At 42.8% G+C, this 12,438-nt stretch overlaps 1 protein-coding gene across 3 annotated transcripts; it reads left to right on the forward strand.

Moving 5' to 3' along the window:
* Positions 1-1,193: 1,193 nt before the first annotated feature.
* Positions 1,194-12,155, forward strand: GJA3 (gap junction protein alpha 3). 3 transcript variants are annotated; one of them, XM_057399665.1, is made up of 2 exons: positions 1,194-1,459; positions 8,744-12,155. In XM_057399665.1, exon 2 carries the CDS (start codon positions 8,761-8,763, stop codon positions 10,294-10,296), a length of 1,536 nt encoding a protein of 511 aa, XP_057255648.1. In that variant the 5' UTR covers positions 1,194-1,459; positions 8,744-8,760; the 3' UTR covers positions 10,297-12,155. The 3 variants fall into 3 exon arrangements, with proteins under 3 accessions (XP_057255648.1, XP_057255649.1, XP_057255647.1); XM_057399666.1 differs by lacking the exon at positions 1,194-1,459 and adding an exon at positions 3,297-3,626; XM_057399664.1 differs by lacking the exon at positions 1,194-1,459 and adding an exon at positions 6,976-8,019.
* Positions 12,156-12,438: the final 283 nt, after the last annotated feature.

Below are 12,438 nucleotides of genomic sequence, written 5' to 3' on the forward strand. Positions count from 1 at the left end.
TTTCAGCTCTGTAGGGTAGCTATCAACAGAAAATCATGTTATTGCTGCAGAACTGTTGAGTTGTCATGCTAGTTCAAGTCATTCTGTTTAATGTTTTCCTTTCTCAGTACAACACTAAAGAACACACAAAAGCCTAAACAAACTACAGGTGGCAGTAATATTTTTGAGTACTGATGCTGAAAATATCAAGACCCACCTTTAAATCACCATTTTGAAAATAGGTGCAACCAGTCTGTTCTTCTTTTCGAAGGGCCTGTGCACAACAGCTTGACAGCTAATCTTGTCTGAAGAGAGTCTGAGGAAAAGAAACTTTTAAAAGACTTATATGTGATGCCTAACTCACTGTAGTGCTCAGTCCCAGGTTTAGGCTCTCAAACTTTGAAGACTCAGGCTTTTCATGTATAAAACTTGTCAAGTTTTATACTTCAATGGAATGCTTCAAGGAGTTGATGCAATGCTGCCTTTATTCAAGTCAAAGTACAGTAGCCACAGCCCTGAACCACTCTGAGGTGAAGGCCCTGTGGGGTTCTTCATGCAGGATGAGCAGCAGTGGCAGCAAAGTTAAAACCTTTCTGTGAAGAACTTTTTTTAGTTTGGGGGTTTGTGGTTTTTGCTTTAGGATGCACCTAACGCCTCAGGGGTGAAAGTGGCACTGTCTCCTTCAAGACTCCCGGGCACTGAGGACGCTGCACAGGAGCCCAGTCGTACGAGCCCGCCAGTGGGCGCGCTGTGACCGAGCGCAAGGGAGCGCCGAGACCCGCCTTCCGCGGCCGTCAAGGTGCGGCAGCCGGTGCCGGCGGCGCTGACCTGTCTGCCTAAGGGGCCCCGGGCGGGACAGCAGGCGGCGCGGGGCGTGCAGGTAGCGAGCGGCTCCCGCAGCGCCGCCTTCGAGCGCAGCCCCTTGGGGCGGGCGGGCAGCTGTCTTGGAGGGGGTTCTTAGCTTTTGTCCTCTCGGAGGAAGAGCCTGTTTATTTCTCAGCAAATCCCACCCTGGCCCGAGAAGGAGGATGGATTATCAGCAGAGTGACAACGTTTTAAAAGCCCGTGAGAGATAGGCAAACTCCCTGGCCCCTCGCAAGCGGCTGTGTGATGCCCGCGGCTCTGCCAGCTGTGGGAGGCGGGCAAGGGGAGGGGAGAGAGAGACAGAGGGGGAGGGAGGGAGGGACGGAGGGACAGAGGACGAGTGTCCGTCAGAGGTCCCCTGCCGCAGGCGGCCTGTGGGCACCTGCCCGCCCTGCCCAGGGCGCGTCGCCAGCCGAGGCAGCAGGTAGGGAGCCGGGCACTGGGCTCCGGCGCGTCCCGCCCCTGCACCGCCGCCGCCGGTTGTTGCCGAAGCCCGAGCGAACTTTGGGGCTTTTTTTTTCCCCTCCTAATTAAACGAGCTATGAGCCGACACTGTCCGGACTTTTCTGAACGAGTTAATGTTTTGCTATTTAAAATAGCCTTGCTCCCGCAAAGCGTAAGTAGAGCAAGCCTGGGCTGTGCCGCTCGGCGGGCGGGTCAGCAGCCCGGGAGACTCTGCTGGAGGGGACGTGGCCGCGGGCAGACCTGGAGCCTGCGCTGGGGACAGGTGGCGGGAGCCTGCCTGGGGCCTGTGGCCGCTTGCGGTGCCCCTCGACCCTGAGCTGGGCTCCAGAAGGGCAGGGCGAGCCAGAGTTCTGCGGATTGTGCTGAGAAGGAATAGTGGAAAGGGCCCTACTGCTTTAAATATTTCTGGTATAAGTGTTCTCTGTTCCTGCCCCACCGAGGGAACTGTATGCCCGCAGCGGTGCTCGCAGAGGGGACTGATAACTGGGCCTGGAGTGGCAGCGAAGTGTCCAAACCTCACAGAAAATGCAGCGGAGGGAGAGGCAGTAGATTTATATCTGTGATTGCTGTGGGCATAGCCCACAGAAGTGTGCATGTGTAGGGGCATGTTAACTTCTTCCTTAAGGATTTCCACTAGCACTCGAACGTGGATGTGCACTTCAAGACAGTTTTACACTCAGACTAAACTTAAATCCTAAATAAGAAGCAGAGCCAGAATTGCGGTCGGCCCTGTAAGTGGGCCATCATTCACAGAGAATGATGGCGTTCAGGAGTGTAACCCAAGATAGTTCTGGGGTTTCTCAGGGTGAGCACTGAGTTACCTGGCCCTTACAAACACTTTCTACTGATAGTGGGGTGTCCTCCCTGCACTGACCAGGCTTTTACCTTTCCAGTCACATCTGTGGTCTGACAGTTACCAAACTGCCAGTCACACACTTGTTCACTTAGGACTCGCAAGGGTTGCAAAGAATTTGAGATTAGTAAGTGTTCTTTGGAAGATACTTGCAGCTTAAGTGAAAGTTTGCCAATGTTATAATCAAGAAAAATTGTTTTGTTCGTCGTTTTGGGATTTTTTGTTCTGTTGGTATTTTTTGTTTTTGTTTTTTGTTTGTTTGTGGGTTTTTTTGCGTTGTCTTTAAGATGCTGGCATAGATAATGCAGACGGAATTGAACTGAGCAGCCAGAACTACTTGAGTTTCCCTTTAAGGGAAATTAAAAGGGAAAATCCTACTGGAATATGTTAGAAATAAACTATAAAAAGATTTAAATGGTTTCCATAAGACAAGAGATTCAGAGCGGCCCTGCGGAGAAAGACTTGGGGGTGTTGATTGATGAGAAAATGAACATGAGCTGGCAGTGTGCTCTTGCAGCCCAGAAAGCCAACCATATCCTGGGCTGCATCAAAAGGAGCATGACCAGCAGGTCGAAGGAGGTGATCCTGCCCCTTTACGCTGCTCTTGTGAGACCTCAGCTGGAGTATTGTGTACAGTTCTAGTGTCCTCAACATAAAAAGGACATGGAACTGTTGGAACAAGTCCAGAGAAGGGCCACGAGGATGATCAGGGGCCTGGAGCACCTCCCGTATGAAGATAGGCTGAGAAAGTTGGGGCTGGAGAAGAGAAGGCTGCGTGGAGACCTCATAGCAGCCTTCCAGTATCTGAAGGGGGCCTGTAGGGATGCTGGGGAGGGACTCTTCACTAGGGACTGTAGTGATAGGACAAGGGGTAACGGGTTAAAACTTAAACAGGGGAAGTTTAGATTAGATATAAGGAGGAAACTTCTTTCCTGTTAGGGTGGTCAGGCACTGGAATGGGTTGCCCAGGAAGGTTGTGAATGCTCCATCCCTGGCAGTGTTCAAGACCAGGTTGGACAAGGCCTTGGGTGATATTGTTTAGTGTGAGGTGTCCCTGCCCATGGCAGGGGGGTTGGAGCTGGATGATCTTAAGGTCCTTTCCAGCCCTAACTATTCTATGATTCTATATAGCACTGTGTCCCTTGCAGTTACTGTAACTTGCCTGAAGTCCCCTCAGACTGATACATGTCTGTTGGAGTACCTGCTTCTCTCCAGTGAAAAAGGGTCTTGTGTCTTTGAATGCCAGAAAGTCTCTTCTCCCTTTTGTGTATCTGGGGCAGGGGGCGGGACACTCCAAACTGTGCAGTTTTTAGATCCGTGTGGCTCATCGTATGTGGACACCTGACAGATCTGTCTCATTCATGCTTCACTCACTCGGGATGTAGGGACTGTTCCTTCATATTTGATGGCTATTCCATAGTCCTCTGGTAGCTCCACACCCTTTACACCTTTCAGAGTTTCACTGGTAAGTTACCGTCTTTTGATTCCAATGTAGAGCTCTAAGATGGCATTTGAGTATTCTGGGGGAGAAGAGGGGTTACTTTTTGTGCCCATTTTTCTCCTTCGAGTAGTGAATCAGAGCAAGGCTTTGTTATGCCAGGGAACAGAGGAGATTACAGGTGGGGTGTAGCTCTCCTGGGCTGAGCCCTGCACTCCTTGCACTTTTCTTTTACTCAGGCCAAACTTTCACTCAGAGGTAAGTGAAGCCAAGAAAAAGTGAAGTTTCGTCTGGGGTTTAAGGAGGAGGATCCAGAGCAGTAAAGTAAGCGTAAGGTAATAAAAAGGTCAGCTGAGGAATGAATTTTTAACAAATGTTTAAAATACAATGAAAGTGATAATAGATGTGTTGGAAAGTATGACACTATACACAAGAAGAAGTGTGTTTTTCAAGTCCCTATTTAAACAGTTTATAAAGCTAATTATGAAAGCTTATTTGTGACTTTTGGAACACCCACCGTTGTGTTTCATATATATGTACATGATCAAATACCATTAGCTTCCACTGGAAATTATAGTAGCTTATTCTGTCCCTGCATATCTGCCAGTTTGTCTGGAATGACATGATCATGCTACAGACTGTGCAGGGTGACTGCTTTTATCAGATTTAAGTTAGCAGTTAAAAACATGGTAGTAAACATTGTTCAGTGTAAAAACAAAGGAAATATGGCAACTTGTTTTCTCTTTTAACAGCATTTTTTTCTCATACTGGTTTATAAAATCTATCTAATTTTGAAGATAAAAACTTAAATCCCAGTATTTTAGACTGCCACAAGAAACAAAAGAAAATGTGGACTGAATTTAAGAAATCTTATTTAGATAAGGACATCTGTTACATTTCTAGGTAATTGCTAAGGGATATTTTTTAGCTGTACTAGTATAGTTATTTATGTGTGTACATATGTGTCTATAAATACATAAACGTGTACACATACAAGTAAAATTATAAATACTTAAAATATCGTATTTCACATGCTTGATACATCATGATGAACCTCTTCAGTGACGTCATGAGAAATAGAAATAATAACTGGCAAGTTCATAGATGCCACATGATAATTATTTCTCTCCTGTAGAGGGATATAAATGGCATCACACATAAACACACCATCCAGAAAGTGTATTTGTGCATGTGCTAAACTTAGTGATTAATAGCACAGCATTGATTCTTAAACAGCCATTCCAGTTTTTATGAACTGTCCATTTTTCAATATTTGTCTCAGAGGAATGATTTTCTAAGTGACACAAACACTGTATGACTCCCAGTTCTTATTAAATGATCTGAGGGCTTGTGAAATCCTTGCTTTTTATACCAGTGAGTTAGATTGCTTTCTGAGACAGATTCTTTGTCTTACCTAATGGGTATTTTTGCATGTCATGATATACAGATAAAGATGTTTCAATTCTTATCTGCATTTTTTCCATGCACAGGAAAAGAAAATCTTTCCCTTCACAATCCTTATGCAAGCTTACAATTTAACAGTTGCTTTGCTCTGTATTTCAGCAGCACTGAGATTAATACTGTTCAACTGAAGTTTAAATCATACTACAAAAGCTTGGAGTTCTCAGCTAAAATACTGAGTTGTGGCTGTTTAAACTTAGATTTGGGTATTTTATTGTTGAACTTAATGGTGACAACTCAAACATTCTGTGAGCTCTGTGAGCTCCATGGTTTTGTTTTGTGTCATTTAATTATTATTTGTATCAAGGCAACCCTTTAAAATTCTTGATGTGATTTTTGGCTGAGTTATGTTGGCTTAAAGAAAATTTGCTTGGAAAACTTACTGACACTGAAGAAAAATACAGGACCTGCATTTCTGAGAACCCTCCATCCAGCGGAGATATGAATCTTTGCATTGCCCTTGGAAATTATGTCCTTCCTGTATTTATGTACCACGGGTAATACACACTGGTTGTGAAGGCAATGACTGCTGCAGTTCACCTGTGTGTGGTTAAGATGCTGTGAAGTATCTGGTCACTGTTCAAGCACTTCTCTGTGTACAGGGTCAATTTGCACACTCTGATCTACAGAAATAAATTTTTATATTCATTTAAGTATTAGAATAGCTTTTTATAAGTGCATACTTTAAGAAATGCATAGTGTCACATTTTTAGTGTCCTCAATAAAGCCTGGGCAATATTGACCTGTAGTAAAAAGAGAAAAAAAAATCTTAAGTAGTATTAGTGAATGAAGGATGATTGAGAATAAGTTAGATGGTATTATTTGTCATCTTTACAAGTTATTTTTCTTTCACTAATCACTAGATAATTCTTCAAAAAAGCACAAAAAAACCCTGCTTTTGTTGTAGTCATCACTTGGTGATCTTAGTAAGAGATGATACACTAAAGTGAAAAGGGAAAAAAAAAAGATTGCTACCTCTGTTCACCTTACAGTGCAGGGTTTATCATTTTTCATGAGCACAGACTAATTTTTTTGAACAATAGAAGGCACCATCTGTCTTTATAAAGAACAGTGTGTGGCCTCTGTGCCATTGGATGCAAAGGTAATGGCAGCCATTCTGAAAATGGACCATAATTTATGAATTAAAGAAGATTTAATGTGCTAACTTTTGCTGATTAATAAACTTTTTATTACAAGTATTAGTAACAAAAGAACAAGCCACAACTTTGACTACTCATTATCTGAGCTGCCTGTTTTGCTTGGTCTGGATAGAAAACAAAAAGCGAGGCAGAGGGGAGGCACTGAACGGAGGCACAGAATAATGCAAAGGACAGAAGAGAAATGAAATACTGAATTTAGTGTTATGCTAAACTACTTGAATCCATCAAATATAACATTATTAATTTCACTGTTCCTACATTTTACTACTCAAAATGAGAACATTCCCATATGGCAGATTAGTTCTGACCAAAGATGAAACTAAATAGAGTGTGTCTTCAAATGGTTTGGTAAAAAAGATACAAAATTAATTAATGATTCTGTTAAAAATTAATACTGCTCAAGACTAAAATTACTTCACCTTCCAAAATATTGTAAACTTCACAAAATTAGGATTGAGGATTAAATTTTAAAATAATATAAATATATTAAATTAGGATTATAAAAACAAAAGTATTCTAACAATTTATTCAGTTTTGGGCTACTATTTTGAGATTAAAAAAAAAAAAGATTTAAAATTGTTTTAGGACCTGAGACACTATTACACAAAATTGACATTTCATTGTTGTTATCATCTACAGTTTATTGTTCTCTGCTGGAAAAGGATTTAGTTATATTAAAGGAAATGTGCTTTTGTAGATTATCAAATATCTATTTTTTAGGGGGAGTTTTTGTTGAGTCAACTTTGTGGGGATAAAAAGTGAATTAGTATTCCAGGATTTACAAAACAACAAAATACAAATGGGTGTGTTGTGTCCTTTTGTGTGACAGTATGCTATCTGCAGTTATTGGTATTTCATTGCCTCATAGTAAAGTTATTAAAAAGGTAACTTGAATAACCTTAACTAAAAGACTGACAGAAGTTCAGTACAGACTTTGGAAATGCTTCATCTGGAAAACCAGTGACATCATCGTTGGAAATCACAGTAAATATACTACCAAGACTAGTACTTTTTCTCAGTGGTAATATCCTACCTGTAATGATGAATGTCTTTTCTTCTTGGGAATTGTAAGATACATGGGTATTTTGGCTAAAGTATAAGTATAAAAATATAAAGATTAAAGTGTAATTCAGCTGTATTTATGAAATATTTGGAGATTTTTAAACAAGAAGATAATTATACTTTTCCAGTAGTGGTGTTTTGTTTTTTTTCTCCATACAAACTGTTATATTTGAATGATAATTATTCTGTAAGTATTTCTGAAGGTATTGAAATTAGCTGAAAGTTTTGCATTTTGTTTTCAGTTGAAGTTTGACATATAAACCACAGGTGTGTTCATTAGAAGAATAAAATGTACTTCTTACATATATTCTAATATTCTTACATGCATTCCAATTAGGAACAGGCCAAGGATAACAAAAGTGACACCAGCAGGTATCAGCTTATTTCTCAATTGAAGACAGCTTGTGAGAAATCTGGTCATGTACTTTAAGCCTTTCCAAATCAGAAGTTCTGTCACTGCCTAGAATTGGACATAGGAAGCCCATCGTACATGAATTGTTGGAAACTACTGAGAAGCTATACACCAATTGTTTGTCACAGAATGAAGGTTATAGGGTGTAATTTTGTATTCCTAAGAAAATCTCTGTGCACACTTTGTAAGGTGCCTTTTTTTTTTTTTTTAATAATGTTGCAGTACAGGTGGTTCAGTAACACCAGCTGGCAGGACAGTAAGGAAAATGCCATAGAAACTTTTCCACCATTCCTCTCAGAAGTTCTGATTCTTCCCAATATTTCAGGTTACTCAAATAATTTGTTCTTTTTAGAAATCAACAAACTCAAACTTGACTAGGCTTTGAGAACATGCTTGGTGGTGGTGTACACATTCCATAATTAAACTGTAAATTCCATAGGCTTTGAGTAATTATTTTTCTGTGTTTGTACAGTGTGAAAATAGCAGAGACTTGGACATTACTAACTTCCTGAATGCTGGAGTAAGTAAATCCTGGTAACAACAGCATGTTTAGAGTTAGGCAAACTTTGTATCACACTCTGACACAAGTGCAGTTATATTAATCAAAGATTAATGATTGGAATATTCAGTTTAAGTTAACTGATTTCTACGTGTTCTATTCTAAAAACAGGCAAGTTAAAGGCATCTCAGGTGAAGAAAACAGAAATAATGTTTTAAAAATATTTAAATCTCTTAGAAATTTTAGTTACAGATCTTTCTTGCTTGGTGTGTGTAGTTATATATTTTTATATATATATATATCTATATATATAAAAAACCACATGTATGAGCCAGGTGTAAGCACTAAACATCCCACTTCTGTGCTCACCAAAACCCATGGCTGCATGGTCACAGGGCTTTGTTGTTCTTACCATAAGTGTGCCATAGTCTACAAGGAAGTGCACTTAAGAATTGTCATTTGACGAGAATCAGTCTTATGTGCCCCGGCATTGTGCAATTGTAAGATTTTTTTTAACATTACTCTAATTGCTCTAATGTTCTTATTGTAGGTTATAAATCTGAAACAATGGGTGACTGGAGCTTTCTGGGGAGACTGTTAGAGAATGCACAGGAGCACTCCACAGTTATTGGCAAGGTTTGGCTGACGGTACTGTTTATCTTCAGGATACTGGTGCTGGGGGCTGCTGCTGAGGAGGTCTGGGGAGATGAGCAGTCAGACTTTACATGCAACACTCAGCAACCTGGTTGCGAAAACGTTTGCTATGACAAAGCCTTCCCCATTTCTCACATCCGCTTCTGGGTGCTGCAGATCATTTTTGTGTCCACTCCAACCCTCATCTACCTGGGCCATGTGCTGCACATTGTACGAATGGAGGAGAAGAGGAAAGAGAAAGAAGAGCTGAAAAAGAAGGGAAGCGTCAAAGACAGCAACTACCCAGGAGCAGCAGTGTCTGGCAGTGGTGGTGGAGGAGGCAGCAATAGCTTCAAGGATCCTCTTGGCAAAAGGGGAAAAGAGAAGCTCCCGATCCGTGATGAACGTGGTAGAATCCGTATGGGGGGTGCCCTGCTCCGTACCTATGTCTTCAACATTGTTTTCAAGACACTGTTTGAGGTGGGATTCATTGTGGGTCAGTACTTCCTATATGGCTTTGAGCTAAAGCCAGTTTATCAGTGCAGCCGCTCACCTTGCCCACACACTGTGGACTGCTTCATCTCAAGACCCACTGAGAAGACCATCTTCATCATCTTCATGCTAGTGGTGGCCTCTGTCTCCCTGCTGCTGAACATGCTTGAGATATATCACTTGGGGTGGAAGAAGCTTAAGCAGGGCATGACAAGCCGGTACAGCCTTGAGATGCCTGTTGCCACAATGACACCAGTCATGGTAACAGGAGAGTCCAAACCTGTTGCCCTGCCACCCCCAGCACCACCCGTGGTGGTAACGACTGTCGTGCCCACCCCTGTTCTGCCTGACACCCGCGCTGTCACACCGTTGCTGGCCCCAGTGACCATGGCACCGTACTACGCTGCAGCTGCTCCAAGACCACGGCCCCCCTCCAACACGGCCTCTGTGGCCAGCTACCCTGTTGTTCCACCAGTTCTTGAGGAGAGGCACCGTGCTGTGACCCCCACACCCATCTCCACTCCCATCACCATCCCGACCCCCATCCCCACACCAACACCAGCCGTCATCAACTACTTCAACAGCAACAACCATGCCATGGTGGCTGAGCAGAATTGGATCAACGTGGCACCTGAGCAGCAGGGGAAGGCACCCTCCAGCTCCACAGGATCCTCTACCCCCAGCAGTGTCCGGCATCCTCTTCCTGAACAGGAAGAGCCACTGGAGCAGCTACTCCCACCCCCAGTGGGGCCGCCCATTGCTGCAGCCAACAGTGGCAGCAGCACCAGCCTGAGCGGGGCAAGTGGCAGCAAGTGGGATGTGGAGGGTGAGGAGGAGGTGTCAGAAGTACGGCCCGTCTCGCCTGCCTGCACCACTGTGGAGATGCATGAGCCACCGCTGCTCGTAGACACGCGGCGCTTGAGCAGGGCCAGTAAGTCGAGCAGCTGCAGAGCCAGGTCAGACGACCTGGCCGTGTAGTGCGGTCGCCTCTGCTCTGAGGAGCAGGTGGTGGAAGGCAGAGAGGGCAGGGGAGCTGCTCAAGGCAGCCAGGCCTCGCGTGGTGGGATGGCCTGGGCTTCAAACTTTGATGCTTGCTGTTTTTGCACTCTGCGAGTTGTAGTGGGAAAAAGTATCAACATTTTCTAATAGGTCAGGGGTGACCAAAGCACAGCCCATGGGCTAGGGGACCGATCACACTTCCCTTCACATGTTGATGGCAGATCTCCCAAAGGCAGCTGTGGGGGAGGCCCGCACAGATAAGAGGTGGTGATGGTTGCTGGTCATGTGTCCAGGGGCTGAATTTCATCTGAGAAAAATGTTAATATCCCCAGTGCCCACGTGGCTGCCTGTCATCTCCCTCTTGCCCTTGCCTTCACTTCCACCCTTCTTCACATAAGCTCTACACGAGCAGATGCAATGACTTATTTTCTTCCCCTTAAATCTTGCATAGCCCTGTGGCAAACATCAGGGTGGTGTATTGCCTATTGGCACCTGTCACCTCACAGGACCAACTTGCCATATTAAAGGTGACTCAGTCTCTTCCATATAGCATGACTTAATGAAGCCTTTGTGCTCATGGCAAATTGCCAGTGTGGGTCCTTGGCCAGGCAGTTTAGGTAACCCCTGTAATAGATTTTTGAGGTTCATCTTTCTATAATTTTTTTTACTCTTGACCTGTTAGGAAGTGTTCAGTTTGACCTAGTCAGTGTTTGCCAACCATGATCACACCATGTTTTTAAGCCTACAAATATGTTTGAACATGTTTGATTATAATTTTAGATGACTTCTGAAATTGCTTAGAGGAGGACAGGAATTTAAACCACACCTCAGAAATTATTACACAGAACAATTTCTCTTCAGAAAGCAAGGATTATGATTTCAATACACTGTGGCCCTATACATTGCCCGTGGACAGACAATAGGATAAAGTACAGCTCTGCATTTTAGACTATTAGGTATCGGCTTAAGTTTGTTGGGAAAATGCTTTTTAGAAGTAAACTTGAGTGCATATTTTTAAGTATTTGAATATTTTGAGAATTAATTTTGATCTTTAGGTTTAAAATTACTAGACTGTGTAATTAATCATTTTAGTTTGATCTTACAAGAAAATGTAAGGGGAAAGACACTTATTAATGGTAAAATTCCCAAAGCAACATTATTTCCTGTTGTGTCCTACCCTTTCCTTTAACTACAGTCTGTTGTGTCTTACAGGTCAGTGAAAAAAGATTTAGACAATATTGTATTGCAGAAAAGGTGGCTAAAATATCTGTACCACATGCTAGTGGCTGATGGGTCTGTTCTGATCAAACTGAAGTCACTTGCAGAATTTCCATTCAGTTTAACAAGGAGCAAGATTTGAGGATGGATCTTACAGGCCTTATTCAAGAAAAACTAACATTCCCATGGAGTCTTGGGAGCTAGAAAGAATGTAGATTTGGGGCCTTAGATAAAGACATTAAAATCCTGCTTTTGAAAATTATGTTTCCCTTGAAAAATGGGTGGAGGAAACTACTGGTATTTTTTTTTTTTTTCTAAAGTGCAGCTTTCCTTACAACTGGCTCTGTTCTTTATTCCTTTGTAACAAGTACTCTCACAGACATTAGTCAGAATTTTGAATGCCTGATAAGGCTCAGGAGAGTTTGGGTACAAAAGGAATGCAGGATTAGGCCCAACTTCTGTTCTAATTAAAATCCAAAAGAACTGAAGCTTGGAGTCAGTCCTATTGCTGCTATAAATCAAAAGTACTGTAATTGGAGAAGAGCAGTCAAACACACTGGGCTAACTCTTTGCATCTTCAAAGTGTTTGGCCTGGCAGAGGAGTCCTTATTTAAGCAAGTCATGGTGGCAAGCAGTTACAATTGCCAGTTACCTCTGCTGTTACATGTTTTCCTGAATGTGTTCAATTTATTCAAGTGTTAAACTATATTTCCAGCACTCAAGATTAAACCTGTATTTTTACTGCTTTCTGAGTAGACACAAGTAAACCCTGTGTAGTTTCTCATGATCAGAAGCACTGTTCTGCAGCTCTTGGCCATGATGTCTCATCATTACTTCCTTGACTTGCCTGTGATGAACCAGGTGAGAAGTCTTTCTGCCGCCACTGACTCTGGGGGCAGACAC

This window comes from Pezoporus wallicus, unplaced genomic scaffold (assembly GCF_028554395.1).
Source record: "Pezoporus wallicus isolate ANWC-B61680 ecotype Strahan unplaced genomic scaffold, APGP_CSIRO_Pwel_v1 scaffold_6446, whole genome shotgun sequence".
Taxonomy (NCBI): Eukaryota; Metazoa; Chordata; class Aves; order Psittaciformes; family Psittacidae; genus Pezoporus; species Pezoporus wallicus.